General features: G+C 42.2%; 1 protein-coding gene across 1 annotated transcript; it reads right to left on the reverse strand.

Moving 5' to 3' along the window:
• Positions 1-497: 497 nt before the first annotated feature.
• On the reverse strand, positions 498-3,350 carry LOC111146313 (lipocalin 9). Its single transcript, XM_022501815.1, has 6 exons — positions 3,258-3,350; positions 2,785-2,921; positions 1,991-2,064; positions 1,206-1,313; positions 746-847; positions 498-601 (listed from the first exon to the last, which is right to left on the reverse strand). The coding sequence occupies exons 1-6, from the start codon at positions 3,348-3,350 to the stop codon at positions 498-500; spliced, it is 618 nt and encodes a 205-aa protein (XP_022357523.1).
• Between the last annotated feature and the right edge of the window lie 13,960 nt (positions 3,351-17,310).

A 17,310-nucleotide genomic window follows, 5' to 3' on the forward strand; every position in this document is an offset into this window, starting at 1 on the left:
TAAGCTAGGAAACCAAAGAGAAAATTCAGATTCTATTTTCCAGCTTACAAGACAAGCAGGCGTTCAGACAGCTCTAGTCTGAGATGAGAAGTTAAAGATGTGCAGAGATCAAAGAGAGAAATGTTTGCCATACATTAGAGTGTGAGATGGCTTCTGGGCATGGAAGATAGACCATGAACACAGAAACGGGTGTGTGCACGAATATTCAGGAATGAGTATGAAACTCACACCCCGTTACTCTTTCCCCTTTTCAAATGTTTAAGTCTTAATCATTTTTAGCACGTCATCAGTTACTGAGGTCTTTCACCAGCATTATGTCTGCGAGGTAACTCAGTAGGGGAGACATTGTTGTTCCCCTTGTATTTGTTTAGGTCATTTGTTCAAAAGCTCATGGTGGGAATGAGTCCTGAACCCAGCCACTCCAATTCCACATCTCAAGCTCTCCCCATAAGCTTCCTTACCAAATTATTTTCATTATCATCTTTGGACACAAACCCCTAATGCTTCTGGAAGGCATTCATCCCTGGGTCACCCTCTCCACCAGAGATCACCAACCTGGAGTCCTGGTCCTCTTCACTCCCCTGGGCCTGGAGACAGCGATCTGGAAAGACAGAGTACATGAGAACACTGACCCCAGTTCACTTTCCAGGGTAAGACAAAGGGGACTGATTGGGGGGGATTGTCTTCTCTTGGTTTTTTCCCCATCAGAATTTAGGAAGGGAAAACCAAAAATAGTTAAACTTACCATCTTCGGTCAGGTCGATTATGTTTTCCTTAACAATTCCACGTTTTTGGCAATATTTCACAAACCTTTTCTTGACTTCTTCACTCACGTCTGGTTCTCGGGCTGTGGGAAGAGTGACAGGAACTGTTGTGTCTTAAGTATGTCACTGAGGCTCATGATGGGGTGGCTCCAGATGGACGGGGAAATGGACAGCACTGATTGGGTGCCTCGGTGGAAGTCTTGGGGATGAGTTATAACCTGTCTTGAATGTGACATCTTCAGGATATACTTCTGGCATGATGAAAGATGTTATCATTTTCCCATCACCAAGTCTGAGGGATTACCAAAGGTGAGCATCTGTCTTCAGGGGAGCTAAGACATTCCAGGATAAAACTGGGAGGACTGCTTTGTCTCCAGGCTTACCTTCCCTCTTCTCCCTCCCCACCCCAAGATGAGTGTCAGCGTGAAAATACTCTATCACAGAGCTCCATCAGTTGGAATGTGTGCTCCTCCTTGAAATTCACAAGATGAAACATAATATAGCCAGTGTAGTCTATTTCAACAATGCTAAATACATTGTATCCATCATCTGTGGAGGAAACAGAATACAGCTCAGAGCTTGTTTAGTCCATGGGAAGCAAGGGAAACCCTTTACCTGGTCTCATCCACAAAACAAATTCAAGTGCATACGGTGGAGGAGATAGAGAGTGATATCTAATGCCTTCATCTACATCTCCCTTGGGCTTCATGAGGCAACATCCCAAGGGATATTGGTACAATGACTACTAGTGGTAGAAAAATTTAACCAAAGTGGCAACTTATGCTCTGTCATCCTCCCTGAGACTCACCTACCACTCCTGACCATATCTGCCAACACTGGTTCTCTGTCCTCTCTACAAGCCCCACTGGCTTTCCATACCCAGTGCTATATGCTGAGCCATGTGCTGTGGCAATGGCCCACCAGACATCATCAGAAATTGGGCAGGGAATGAGAAGCTGTCCTGCCACTTGTTTTTCTGCCAATTTTCTTTCCTTGGTGGACGTACCTTAACCAAACTGCCTTCTTTATCTGATGGTATGATGTGCCAGGCATTGGCTTTTGTATGCAAGATTCTTCCCAATTCAGGATATTGTCTATTAGATGGCCCCCATTACATCATGTGCATAAACACTGATCGGGAATGGCTCAAGATCCTGAAGAAAATTGGGTTTAGTAAATTCTTGGGCTTGGAAGTAGAATATAGAAAGACATTTTCATGTACTTACACACAACACTATATTCATCATCCTTTTCTGTTTTGTCAGTAAGCAGAGAAATTTCAGTACACTTTCCATCCACTCTGTAAAACAGAATAAGCTGACGTCCCAGAGTATTGATGGACTAGCTCCCCCACACTCTACTTATGAGTTTCTGATTCCACTTAACTGTTGAACACTTTGGGGGTGCAGTTTCCAAAGAGCTTTTATTTGCATTACTTCACTTCAGGTGATACTTTAAGAATGAATCAATGGCTTCCATCACTGGTCTTCTGCCACCATTTCCCACTATTACTACTAACACCTGGTTAGATAATTAGCCACAGACTCACCATGTGCCAACCTCTCAGAAAAGTGCTCTACAAACATTACCTCACATGGTCCTTGCCAAACACCACAAGGAAATTATTATTATATTATTATCCCCTTTACCCAAGGGAAAGTTGGGGTGGAAAGAGATGAAGTTTCTTGGTCATACAGGTAGTAAGAGAGAGGTTCAAGGGAGAGATAGGGTGCCAATTCCAAATCTTGTGCTCCAAACCTATGCCACACTCCTTATGATTCTGAAACTCTCTACCCTTTACCTCCTCTACTGCTGCTTTAATATATTTCTGTCACGATTCTTTTCTCTGAATCTAGAAAAGGCCCAGGCTCTCTAGGTCCTGGATCAGTGTCAGGTAATGGGCTCTGATTTTGAGTACAGACCTGGGATGTATGTGTACGCCTGTGTGCCCCACACAGAGTTCCAACGCCATATTCAGACTCTCGTGTTTCCTTTCCCAAGTGAAAAAGGCCACACTTACTTTGTACGCATGTTAAAGAGCAGAGAAGAGTTGCTCAGGGCTTCGATGTGTTTCACAAAAACCCTCATGCTACCACCTTCTTCTATCTTTTCCCTGACATCGGAGGCCATGAAAATGGAATTCCAATATCCTGAAATCTGCAATAAATCAGTAAAATGATTGGGTAAGAAAAGAGGAAAGGGAACACCACAGAGACACATCACGTGTCTCTGTGAACCCTGGCCTGTGGGCTGGGACTCATGGTGGTGACATGAACGTGGAATTAGACCTCAGGTCAATTGGTGCCACATCTAGGGCTCTTTCGACTGTCCCTCCAGGGAGAAGAGAGGTCCCCCAAACATTGCCATCTTTTCACATGGGACAACTGCTCTTAGTGGAAAGTCTGAGCACCCGCCCTCCAGTACGGCCATGTTGCCCCAGATTCCTCCATACCATCCCACAGGTACAAAGCTACTGCACTCTACTAACTTTACCTTTGAATAATCGAAGTTGCTTCTCACAACATCATTTCCTTCCTCATGGGCGCAGACTAGAATCAGCCCCAGACCCAGCAACAGCAGCTTCATCTTGGCAGGAGATGGTACCGTCTTCCCCACAGTCGCTGAGAGGAGTCTCTCCTGGATGGTGGCTCCACTCCCCAGCTTCTCTGTTTTTGTATCTGGTCTGGGTCTGGTTTTTTTGTCCAGGGGACACCACCTTTCCTCCTCCCACTCCGTGAAATTGTCTGTCATTCACTGGTGTGGGGCCAAGAATTGTTCTTGCCCTTTTGAAACTTGGCAGTCTCATCTCTTTTAGATCTACTTGGTGGCCTTAAATTTCCCAAAACACATACACAAGAAAAATAGTGGGGGAAAAAAAGAGCTGCCTTTTGGAACCAGATTTAACCGTGGATCTGGCTTGGAATCAGAAAGGCGATGATGTGTGGTGGGAACGCACTATAACTGGGAAGAGAAGTGTGTAGGGGTCAATATTCGACCACTCACATAGTGTGCAGAATTGTGCATGCTGCTCCATTGTTATTAATTTCAGAAGCAAAGAAACTATCTCTACCAAAGATGATAGTACCTTTCACAAAACATTAAAATAGAGTTGATCAAAGTAGGATCAAATAAAATAATGAAATATGGTTTCTGGTATTCAGTATATTTTAATTTCTTTTCCTTATTCTCTGAACCACTGTGGTTTCCCCCTTCCCCCACAATGAACGGACAAATTGTTTAACCCTGTGTATACCTCACTAGACTACAGGGCCTTGTAAGAGAGATGGAGAAGTTCAAGATGTCATCTGTTCCTTCAGGCAACCTTCAATGGAGTTGGGGAAATGCTTCATCTCCTCAATGAAAACTTGATTCTACAAGCATATGAAATAACCCAACTGAGCAAGACTAAGTCCAAACCATCGTAGGTCAGAAAAGGGGTAACACTGAGGAGGTGGTATCATGTAGAAAGGGCTTAAGAACCTGGCTTTGGAGTTAATGTAGATCTGGGCTTCCTTCCTATCTCTGCCATTTTGAAGCCATAAGGCTTCAAAATCTATTCTTCAAAATCTTCAAAATCTATTCCTCCAAAATCTATTCTTCATAGATTACTATAGGGATTTGATGGGATGATGTCTGTAGAACCCTCAGCATAATGTCTGGCACATACTGGCCAGAGAATTATTCCTGGAGAAGGTGGGACTTGGCATAGGTCTTGAAAGTTAGGGAGGGTAAGAAGATGCAGAGAGCATGTAGGAAGAGCGTTGCAGGTGAGTAGGGTCTTGGTCCCCAGCTGGGGCTTGTCAAAAGCTGTGGTTCATTTATGCCTTGCGCCTTGCCCCCTTCTACACTACCCCCAAAACAGAAAGAGGTTGGTGTCCTGGATGGGGCTGTGTACAAGGCAGTGAACCTAGGAACTGTGGCATTCTATCTGTAGCTCCACTGAAAGAGGCACTCCAGGAACACCTGGGTGGCTCACTCGGTTAAGTATCTCACTCTTGATTTTGGCTCAGGTCATGATCTCAGGGTCCTGAGATAGAGCCCCACATCAGGCTCTGTGCTCAGTGCAGAGTCTGCTTGAGATTCTCTCTCTCTTCTCCCTTCTCCTGTTGTGCTAGCTCCCTCGCTCTTTCTCTCAAATAAATAAATAAATCTTTAAAAAAAAAAAAAAAAAAAAAAGGTCACTCCAGCCCCTGTGACTATTCCTAATTCCTGCTCAACCAGCATCCAGGCACTGGGATTTTGAGTTCTATGCACCTTTAGCCACTATGGGTTGGCTATGGGTTTTCCTGCCCCTTGATGGAAGACTTGACCTTGAATTGGCGGCAAAGGCTGTGTACATCACTTCCTCCATTTGCTTAACCAACATAAATATCATAGTAGGGACTTTTTTTGCTAGAAACTGGAAAATAGATTTTAAATTTATATGAAAATGCAAAGGGTCTAGAATAGCCAAGACAAATTTGGAAATGATGAACAAGTTGGAAGATTAACAATATTCTATTTCAAACTACCATAAGAAAGACAGTGTGGCGGGGCGCCTGGGTGGCTCAGTGGGTTAAAGCCTCTGCCTTCGGCTCAGGTCATGATCCCAGGATCCTGGGATCAAGCCCCGCATCGGGCTCTCTACTCAGCAGGGAGCCTGCTTCCCTTCCTCTCTCTCTGCCTGCCTCTCTGCCTATTTGTGGTCTCTGTCAAATGGATAAATGGGATCTTTAAAAAAAAAAAAAGAAAGACAGTGTGGTATTAGCATGATCAACACCTATATGAATGAATGACTGATTTTTGTCAAAGGATATGATATTTTCAACAAATGATGCTATAACAGTGGGCTATCCATGTAGTGAGATGAATTTCAATCCTTACATCATATACAAAACTTAACACAAAATGGATCATAGACATAAACTGAAAACCTAAAACTACAAACTTTTCAAAGAGAACAGAGGAGAAAATCTCTGTCACCCTATGTTAGGCAAAGATTTTTTAGATACAATACCAAAAGGATGAGTCCTAAAACAGCAATTTCATAAATAGGACAGCATCAAAATTAAACAGTTCTGTTCTATAAAAGTCACAAAAGAATGAAAGAGACAATTTGGGAGAAAATACTTGCAATAATATATATTTTTTTTATTTGCAAGCCAATAGTAATGAAGATGAGAAATAAAATGGAAAAGACTAAAATGTGATTTGACTCAATTAAAGACTGACCACTTAAGCCCAGAAGCAGAGGCAGAATTTCTTCCCTTCAGATGAGTGGAGCATAAGCTTTAATAGACATCCATCCTTTCCCAGTCCCGTGGAGAGGGAGAGAGAGGGTCTCTGGGAAGTAAAGGTTTTGTGGGGAAAGAGCTGAGAATGGACTTGCACTTCCAGTTTACAGGCCCCAAGAAATGGACCCCTTCCCTTCTGCTAGGGGACAAACAGCACCTCTGATGAGGCTGTCCCAGTTAGCACAATGACAGCAGATGGACCAAGGGTACTTTTTGGCCTCTGACGCTGTATTGGGAAGCTAGTCTTTGCACCTTATCTTTTATTGGATCAGCTGAGTAGAGTCCTGACTCTTGTTAAGGGTAGCCAGTCATTCCAGGGATGAACTGCCTAGGCCCCAAATATCTACCAATCTTTTAAGACCAGAGAGCGAATATTCAATCCTATAGCCACATTTCAAACATGAAGCCTGAATCCAAACTGCTATATTACGGTGAAGTTGCATCAGCAACTTTTATATTTAAGGCTTTCAGGCTTCATCAAACTTAGGAACAATCTGGTAATCAAAGAAAGAAGGTCTTGTTCAAAGTCACATTTGTTCAAGGATGGGATTGTGCCAGAATCCACTCACCAAGGCAAATAGTTACAATGAGGAGGCAACAGTACAAATATCATCTGTCCAAGAGCCTGATATACAAAAACAATATTTTAATGTCAGAAATAGAGTCATAACTCAGTATTAGATAAGTGCTTTATAAATATCCTTTCATTTAATCCTCATAGGAGCTTTATATGATAGGGATTGTCCTGTTTTACAGAGGTATGAACTAAGATTCAGAGAGGTTAAGTAAACAGACCAGGATCACACTGTCAGTCTGTAGGAGAAGCCGTATTTGAAGCTAAGACTGTGTGATCCCAGAACCCCGACTCTTAAGACTTCTTCTGTCGAAGATCAAAGCTTGATGTTTCTGACATGAAGGACGAATGGAACAGGAACAAGCAATGCTTTAGACGCTCAGAGGCATCTGCCTGGTGGTTACAACTGGGGAAGCCACATGCAGATTTCTCAGAAACGTAGAACTCTGGGTGGAGCCGCCAAGAGTCTGACCCAGTGAAGAGCATGTAACAACTCTTCTTAGTAAATGGATATTTGCTAATTGAATGGGTGGATGGATGACATGAAGAGACTGTTCTTCTTATAAGGAATTAGGAGGTACTTCCATACCAAAAAGGAAAATTTCTTCCCTTTCATTCATGGCTTCAAATGAAGAACCTGGTCACCAACACATTAGGACTTCCTCACACAACACCAGATACAGGATGTTTTATAAGTGACCCAAGAGAAGGGTGACAGTCTTCCAGGTGGTTGAGAAACGATTGGTCTACATTGTGACTCAGCGTGTGGGCAAAGGGCTTATGGCATCCATATATGAACGGATAACAATCCATTTAGAGCCAGGCAACTCGACTGAAACGAATTAGCTGACTGGAAATGTACTTAGTGACCTTGTCTTCAGTCATACTTTTAATGAATTGAACAGATCACTCACTGAGAAAGCCAGTGGGAACATCCAAGCCATGTTCTATAATATCAAAACATTGTCAGTGCCAAGAATAGGAAGAAACACAAGCTTATTTAATTCATGTGCCAGAATGAAAGTATTTTTTGGTCCCTAGCACCCAGCGTGATTATTTATTCTCTTGGTACCAACTCAAATCCAGTTCAAAAATATCCACGCCCTTTATGAATGAAAGGTTGCTTGGGGCTAACAACATACCATCTGTGTCAGCTGGGTCCTCTGGAAAGCAGATACTGAGACAGATTTGGGGTGTAAAAGGCTTACCAGAGAGCAACATTTGTGAAAGGAAAAAGGAGGAGGCAGGATTACAGAAGGATTAGGAAAAGGTGACATGGATCCAACAAAAGTTGTCAGCCCAGTGGGAAGCTCTGAAGGATGTTGGAAGAGTCCTGCGTCAGGCAGAAATTAGATAGGACTTTGTACCACAGTCATGTTCAGTCATTGGCTGGAGCCACCTCAAGAAGACCAGTACCTCAGCTCAAGAACTGAGGCAAATCTGAGCAGTGGAGGCTGTCAGCTAACCACACTCTTCACAGCTCAGCCAGGAGCCCTTTCTTGGAGGGGGAATCTGAGCAATGCCTCTCCATGTCTGGCACACCATCTTAGTATCCAGAAATGAGGAGTCTCTTCAAAAGAGGTCCATAGTTCTCGTCCCACATAAGGTAGGAGCAGAAGTGAAAGCAGAACCTTTTCCTAATTTCTTTTCTTTTTGGGGGTGGAGTTCCTTTTTTAAATTTAAAATCAATTTCTAATGTCAAGTTTCTACCCCAGCATGAAGGTTCCCTCTAGGTCAGAAAACCAATAATCCCAGTGATCCACTAGGATTATTAATTATTAATTAATTAATTATTAATTATTAATCCAGAGCCATTCATTAAAATTCAACAAGTACTTATGTGCACATGGCTCCAAGTTACCCAGAGAGTCATCTTTCCACTGAAAAGATAATAGTGACTTTGGAGTCAGAAAAACCTGGATTCAAATTCCGACTACAATGAACCCCTGTGAGCCTCCCTTTCCTCAAAGAGTTGTTGCAAAGATAACATGAAAAGGTTTAGGAAGTGTTAGAATGCAATAGATTCCCAGAAAATATTAGTCCTTACACTCTCTTCTCTCCTCTTCTGAGGCCAGAGACCATGTTTTGTATTTCTTGTGATCTTCACCCTCCCCTTGGTCCCCTACCCCAGCCAGCTTCTAGTAGAATGCCTGGACCCCGTGTAGCAAGTTTTCAATAAATCCTTGCTGACTGTTTTGTGTATGTCTGTGACTTGGCCAAGTTCTTTCCCCTTTCTGGCCTCAATTTACCCAGGATAAAAATGAAAAGATTCAGTGGTTCATCACCGTGGAGGGCACTAGTCCTTAGAGGTTTTGGAAATGGGGGCGGGTTTGTGGCATTTTGGGGTTTTACTCTGACTGGTGAGTGCTACTGACATTTGGTGTCCTGGATTCAGGGATGCCAACCCTTCTGCCATACCTGGGCTAGTCCCCCACCGTGGAACTGTTTCATCCAACACAACCGTAGCGCCCCCACTAGGAAGCATCAAATGATCTCTACAGGGCTTAGCAAATTTCATCTTCTGACAACAAACTGTTGCTTCTCTGGTGGTTTATTTGTTTGTTTGTTTTTTCCCCCAAAGGATGGACGATCACAGCTGCACTATACAGGCCTGTTTTGCTTAAAGGAAGATATTTTTTGTTTCCAAACATTTCAGCAATTCCCCAGATTATTCCATGGCAACCGCGCCGGAAGTGCAGCAAGGCGCGGTGTGGCCCCCTGGTGGCCAGCCAGAGAACCGCGCTGCGTCCCAGCCCCACTGCTGGTGCAGGAACAGCACCAGCGGGACCTGCGGGAACAGCCTCTTGGAGCTTCCTTTCGTCCTGCGTGTATTGTGAGGTTTCGGCCCTCGGGAGAATTAAATGGTAGCTTATTTTTGTCATATGCATATATACAAATATAATTCGCAACTATAGAGGAAGAGTCTCAGCGATCTACAGAACTGGTACATGTTATGGTCTGAAAATTGGAAAAGTCTTTTATTTTGACAAATTTGAGAAATCTAGCAAAAGCTCTTGGCTCTCATCTTCATCTCGTTGATTTCCACCCACAACCTAACTATAATCCTAACCAATCTTCTGCACAGCTTCCAGAGCAAACTTATAAAAACAGGCACGAGATCACTTTACTCCACCGCTCAAAATCCTCATCTTCCCATCCCACCTAGAAAACCGTCCGAAGGGCTTGTGGTGTTGACCTCTCCAAGCCCAGCCTCGTGTCCCCGTCTGCAAATTCAGATGGCATTCTTAACAAAAACACTAGAAGCTCAGAAATGATGGCAAAATAACTTCAAACTCGTGAGAGAATGTAATTTTGAACCCGCAGTTTACAAAATCCAGCCAAACTCTCAAATGTAGAAATAGGATCAACACTGTTTCACCTATGAAAAGTTGAACATATTCACTTCCACGAATCATTTATTAAGAAGTTTCTGGAGGAAGAGAGTCACAAAATGAGGAAGGAAGCAAAGAAAAAGAAAGATGTGGACCCAGGATGGTACACAAGAGAAGCAAAGGGAGATCCATGAATAACGGGAAAGGAACGTTCTCAGACAAGAGCAAGTACCTGACTGGAGACGGGGTTAAGCGCCAGGATTGCGCCTCCGAGTTTAAAAGAAGGAGGAGGAGGAGAAGGAAGATAAAACAGGAAGAAGAGGAAGAAAAGAAATAATTTAAAGGCAATTTATACTTCCGCCACATACTTAATGAATTAAGAGAGAGATACATAAGGAAAGTAAAACTACAAAATAGTAAGTAACTCTAAGGAAAATGGATGTTTCTGGAAGAAAAGATGTGTAATAACATTACACCACTGAGTTCCAGTATAAGTCATATTAAGAGGGACCACATAAGGTAAGACCGTGAGTGCAGCCACTGTCTGGAAGTCTGCGAGCCCAGGCCAATACTGATGCTCTTTACCCATGGGAGCGTTATTTACTGCAAGTAGCCCCTGACGGGCTGGAGACTCACACTCCTGGGTGTGTGCGTGGTCCAGAGCCCCGCAGTGCACCTGGCTCAGTGGGTCATTGATCCATGCTCTGCTCTGCACTCAGGCAGCAGGGATTGACCTGTAAACTCACAGACGGATCACATGGATGGGGCTGTGCACCCATGTGCTTCTGGGCAGGGCTCGTTTCCCAGGGATGAAGCCCAGTGGGACAAGGAGCAGGTGCATGGACAGAGGATGTTCACACAATAAGTAAGTCTGCCATTCCTCGCTCTCTGTTTGCACATGGTGTTCCCCATGTCCCACGAACAAGGATCGCAGTGGACCCACAGCGAGTAGGAAGGAACTCTGTGAGACTCAAGAAAGATGGAGTGTGTTGTATGGACAACTGAGGAAATATAGGTGCTGACGACCAAAGAGAGGCCGAGCTTTCTGTTCCAAGGAGAAACTCGCTCCCATCTCAGCAAAAAGCCAGTGGTGGTGTAAGAAATACAAAAGATACCAAGGAACCGCATCTTGTCCTTTTTCATTAAAGATATATCCCTGCATTTACTAATGCTGAAAATTATGACAAAGACAGGAAAGAAAAGGTAGCACGACATGGAGATCCTTTTGAGTAAGTGGTCCTTACTCACTCATCAGGAAGCTGGACAGAGAGCGTGTTGGTGGAACACACACGTGTCAAGAAATGAAATGAAAAGTGAGTTAGTTTTGTGTGGCATTCTTCTACTGTTCTGGGAGAATGAAACACATCTGCATACATGAATTACAAAACCCAACTCGTTTAATTTTAGTGATTCTACATATGCACTGAACGCTGTTTATCGCATTTAAAGCCAACATTGCCCAATAGGAAGATGAAAAGGAAAATTTATGCTAATAAATGACAATGAAGACCACAGGAGGGGAAAAAAAAACCTGTTCTACTGTTGTACCTTTCAGGGCACAGTTTCCCTGCTTTTTTGAAGATTTTATTTATTTATTTGTCAGAGAGAGAGAGCGCACAAGCAGGCAGAGCGGCAGGCAGGGACAGAGAGAGAAGCAGACTCCCCACTGAGCAAGGAGCCTGATGTGGAACTTGATCCCAGGATGCTGGGATCATGACCCAAGCCGAAGGCAGCAGCTTAACCGACTGAGCCACCCAGGCGTCCCTCCCTGCTTTTTTGAACACGGATTCCTGACTTTTCATTCTGCACTGGGCCCCACAAATTAGTTAGCCAGTTCTGCTTCTGAGGTCCAGTTCCCTTGGCATTTTTCATTAGTGCCTTCTTGTTTCCTTCTCTCTCTCCTCACTTTGCCTCAACTACATTAACTAGTCCTTGTCTAATTTTTTCCTCGTTTTTTCCAGCGAATGATGATTCTGACTTATATGCTAGTTCTATTACCTTCTATTTTACACATCACTAATCTCTTTTTATTCTGTCCTTTCTTGGTTTTATTTTGATGTTTTTGTGGGCTTTTTGAGATGGGAATTTAAAGAATCTGTGTCCTGCCATTCTAATTGACACACCCTACAGTCTAAATTCTGACTCCCTATCCACTGCTAAGCCAGCAGAGCTCTCCCTGGCCCTGGAGCTCCTTTTCTCCGCGGGCGAATCCACAATTGCCTAAAGGCACGGCCCAGGGAGGCTGCAGTTGAGGCTGGTGGCCGCTAGACGGAGACAAAGCACGCGTGCGTGGGGCCACCGCTGCCAGCGCGACCCCACGGGGGTCTAATTAGTTGTCCGCCAGACTTCCTGAGAGAGGTTAGCCCCCCACACGCTCTTTTCGGTCTCTCTCTCCCACGGGGCCCTCGCCAAGCCCTGGAAGTAGGCCAAAGAGACCAGTCGAGAAACCTCTTGGGCGCCGGGAAGAAAATGGGGATCCAGAAAAGAACGCGAGGCGGGGCGAACGTGCCCAACCCAGGGGAGACTGGGGCCACCGGGGCAGGACGGCAGGAGGGCCCGTGCTCGGCTCCGCAGGGTGCGGTGTGCCGTGAGCGCGTGAGTTCACGCACGGGGTCATCCGGCTCTGGCGAGGACCGCGAGGGGCCTCAAGGCGCAGCACTTGGTGGCAGGATCGCTGGAGGCGGGGACCGGTTTCGAGGCCTCTCGGGCTTAAATGAAGTCATCCAGGGCTTGGCACCAGCGCAGCCCGAGGGGGCAGCCAGAGCCCGAATCAAAGAGGAAATCACAGGGCACCTGGGTGGCTCCATGGGTTAAAGCCTCTGCCTTAGGCTCAGGTCATGATCTCAGAGTCCTAGGATCACGCCCCGCATTGGACTCTGCTCAGCGGGGAGCCTGCTTCCATCCTCTCTCTGCCTGCCTCTCTGCCTACTTGGGATCTCTCTCTCTCTCTCTCTCTCTCTCTCTGTCAAATAGATAAATAAAATCTTAAAAAAAAAAAAAAGGAAATCACAACAAAATTAGAGAATGTTCAGGTCGGTTAAATAACAATGAAGATGTGTCATATCAAAATCTGGGGTGAGGGGTGCCGCTAATGCCCTGTTTGGAAGAACATTGTAGTTATAAATGCTTTTCTTTTGAGAATAGAGGTCTAAAAATCAGCCCTAACGTTTCACTTTATGAGGCTCGTGGAAGAGCGAAGTAAACTCAAAATAAATTGAGCCTGCAGGGCTCCACCGCTCCTCTCCGTTGGCCTCCTTGTGCCCCTCAGTGTTGGGGTGCTGGCTCTGGCACGTCCTCTCTGGGGGCAGGGGTGGGTGGGCGCGTGCAGTTCTGCTGGGCTAGCGGGGGCGGGGATGGGGGCGGGTGCGTCCTGCCAGGGCGCACTGGGAGAGTTCAGTTAAAGCCCCAGTCCCACATGGTGGTGGTTTCTACCCATAGGGATCATTTCAACCCCCGCTGGTCTCACTTTGAGAGGAGTAAGATGGAGAAAGTCCCCAAAGCAGCTCTGGAACCCTCCAGATCTTTTTCACCAACTTCTCTTTGTGCTGTTAAAAATGGCTTTAAAGAGACCGCTTAGGTGAGACACACAAGCTTTAACATTTTACCAAGTGGCCAGTCCTTTTGGAGAACTGCAAAATGGGGCAAAAAGCAAAATATAATTTAATGACTGGTCCATTTTTTCTCCACCATTTTGGGATGCTACTGTTCCCATAAACTAAATTCTCATATATTTTTCTGTTTTCTATTCTCCAGATCCAATGGTTTCATCTGCAGTGTACCAACTGTTTTGTTTCCTACAGACTACTATTTGAACTGCTTGGAGGGCAAGCCCCATTTGTTGCTCCTAATTAACATTCTTTTAGTTATTCAAATATACTTATATTTAGTGTGCTAAATTTTATTTTAAAATCCCATTGAATAACAAGGATGCTGAAACAATTAAATGCGGGAAATAGTCTTTTCAACAAAGGTGCTGGGATAACTGAATATCCACACGCAGAAGAATAATGGTGGACCCCCACCTCACACCATATACAAAAAAGTTACCTCGAAATGGATCATAGACTTAACAGTAAGCGCTAAAACTGTTAAACTGTTGGAAGAAAATACATAACTCTTCAACTTTGGGTTACAACAAAGGGACAAACAATAAAAGAAAAAAATAGGTAAGCTGGACTACATCAATATTAAGACCTTTTCTGCTTCAAAGAACATCAAAGAAAACCCGCAGAACAGGAAAAAAAAAATTGCAAATTACATTTATAAGGGTTTAGTATCCAGTATAAAGAACTCTTAAAATTCAACAAACAGACAATAATCTAATTTAAAATGGGCAAAGGATCTGGACAGACATTTCTCCAAAGAAAATATATATCTATGTGTATTTATAAAAATATTCATGAAAAATACACCTATTGTATGTGTGTGGAAAAATTTATGAAAATATACATGTAACAGAGAAAACAAGTATTGATGAGGATGTGGAAAAATAAGAACACTCACGTTCCTGGTGGGCTTATAAAATGATGCAACTGCTTTAGAAAATAATCTGACATTTCCTCAAGAAGGTAAACATAGAGTTAACTTGTGACTCAACAATTTCACTTCCAGGTATATACCCAAGAGAACTAAAAACACGTCCATACAAAACTTTATACATGAGTGTTTACAGCAGCATTATTCACAATAACCAAAAGTGGGAACAACTGAAACGGCCATAAACTAATGAATGGAAAACAAAATCTGGTAGACCCATACGATGGAATTTTATTCCACCATAACAAGAAATTAAGTACTCATGCTTGTTACAACATGATGGACCTTGAAAATATTAATGCTAAGTGAAAGAAGCCAGCCACAAAAGTACACACATTCTGTTATTTAACTGATATGAAAAGGCTAGAGTAGACAAATCCACAAAAAGAGAGTAGATGAGTAGTGACCAGAGGCTGGAGGGAGAAGGGCAATAGGGAATTACTGCTAATGAGGTGATGAAATGTTCTGAAATTAGATAGTGATGACGGTACCACAACTCTGAATATACTAACCACCACTGAATTGTACTTTAAAAGAGCGAAATTTTTGGTGTGAGAATAACACCTCAATAAAACTGTTGCTTTTTAAAAATTCCACTGATTTGATTTAAATTTACAAATCAAAGATAAATTTTAAACAAATCGACATCTTTATATTATTTTTCAAACACATTTCTTCATTTATTACATTTTCTATGTTATTCTGGAAAATTTTCTCCTATAAACATCTCTTGGATTTTTCTTATTCCTGGTATTTTTAGATTTTTGGTCAATATTGTGACTGTCACTTTTCCTATCACATTTTCTATTTTTCTACTTAAGATAGTTTTTTATTTACACATTGTTGATAGACTATATATCTCTACCTTACAAGTTCTAGTTAGATTTTCTTTTTATTTATTTATTTGACAGAGAGAAAGAGAGAGAGAGAGCACAAGCAGGCAGAGTGGCAGGCAGAGGGAGAGGGAGAAGCAGGCTGTCCACTGAGCAGGGAGCCCGATGTTGGACTCCATCCCAGGATCCTGGGATCATGACCTGAGCTGAAGACAGCCGCTTAACCGACTGAGCCACCCAGTTGCCCCTCTAGTTAGATTTTCTAGTCACCAAACATACCATCTCAAATAATGTCAGTTCTTTCAAATATTACTAGCTCATTTTTTTCTCTTATTAAGTTATCTGGGACCTTCAGAGGAATGCTAATAGTATTGATATCAAACATCATTTCTCATTCCTCTTTCTGATAAGAATGCTTCTGGCTATTCATAATGTTTACGTAGGTTTCTAATATCCTTTATCAACATAAGTTAGGTTTCCTTCTATCCCTAATTTTTAAAAAACACCAATGCCTGTAGAACTTTGCCAAATATTTTTATATCATCTGCTAAGTAAATCCTCTTTATAAATGTACATTTCTACTTTTGAACTAGTTTGGAGGTCCTATGATATATCTCAGTATTGATTTTACAAAACAGATTTGGCTTGTTATTCATTGAATTAGAAAATTTAACTTTCATTTATATTTATATTCCTTTTCTTATAGATGTTGCTTTTTCCCTTTCTTTCCCATTGTCCTACTTGCTAGAGTTTGTCTATTGGCTCATCAAACATATTTTTGTACCTATTTCATTGATGTGTACTTTTATATTTATTGAGGCACTTCTTTTATTTTCCTTGGTTTTACATCATTATTCTATTTCCTTTTTCTGTAATGTAATACTTAACTTATGCCTTAATTTTATTATTTTCTAATAACTGTCTTTTTTGTGTTTGGCTTTATCCTTTAACAGAAAAGTTACTTACAAAATTGTTCTGTGATTTTTAAATAAGTTTTGTGTTGCCATTTTAACCTATTCATATTTCTTTTTTTTTTTTTTTTAATTTGACAGACAGAGGTCACAAGTAGGCAGAGAGGCAGGCAGAGGAGAGGGAGAAGCAGGCTCCCCGCTGAGCAGAGAGCCCCATGCGGAGCTCGATCCCAGGACCCTGGGATCATGACCTGAGCCGAAGGCAGAGGCTTTAACCCATTGAGCCACCCAGGTGCCCCTTATATCTACTTCTTATCTTATTGTGGTTTTTAAAAAATGGGAAGGGTTGAATATTTTCTTTGTAGACATATTTTTTAATGGACCATATACCATATATGTACACAAATATATAAAAATATATGTATATACACTTTAGTGTATATATATTTTAATGGAATATATATACATATATATGTGTATATGTATTTACACATATTTCCAGTATTCATGGAATATTTTTAATGGACTATGTATATATGATATACACTTTGGCAAGAAACTATACACACACACACACACATATATATTCCATTAAAAATATTTCATGAATACTAGAAAATAATGCACATTTCTCTGTGACGTATTCTCTTATATGGCTATTAGACAAACTTGTTAATTTAAAAAACTCAAACCTGCTATAAAGGTGTTTCTTTAACAGTGAAGAATAACATGAGAATTACTAAAAGGATAAAAGATGATATATAAACAATTTTCATCATCCCACTAAAACTTTGTGCCTGAAAAACCTTTAATTATAAGCAAATAAATAAATATGTAATAAATTATTTCTAAATAATTTTCCAAATGTGTTTTTAAAAACAAACCAGTTTGGGGATAATTCCATTATAAGTTTTTATCTGAACGAAAACACATTTTCAGGATTAATTGCAAGAACAATGCTTTTTCTCAGTATAAACAAAATGAACATTTTGCCTTAAGTTTTTCTTGCATTAACAATCCTGGAATTTCTTACCACTGAGTGTTCAGGTATAAGTGATGACCTATGGCTGCAGGCTCCCCACATGCA

Source organism: Enhydra lutris, unplaced genomic scaffold (genome assembly GCF_002288905.1).
Source record: "Enhydra lutris kenyoni isolate GAN:26980312 unplaced genomic scaffold, ASM228890v2 scaffoldscaffold13, whole genome shotgun sequence".
Lineage (NCBI taxonomy): Eukaryota > Metazoa > Chordata > Mammalia > Carnivora > Mustelidae > Enhydra > Enhydra lutris.

Coding starts and splice junctions, on each gene's coding strand:
- LOC111146313 (XM_022501815.1), bottom strand. CDS start 3,350: ATGAAGCTGCTGTTGCTGGGTCTGGGGCTGATTCTAGTCTGCGCCCAT. Junction 2,065..2,784: donor CTCTTTAACATGCGTACAAA/GTAAGTGTGGCC, acceptor TCTGTTTTACAG/AGTGGATGGAAAGTGTACTG. Junction 1,314..1,990: donor TGATGAATATAGTGTTGTGT/GTAAGTACATGA, acceptor TTTCCTCCACAG/ATGATGGATACAATGTATTT.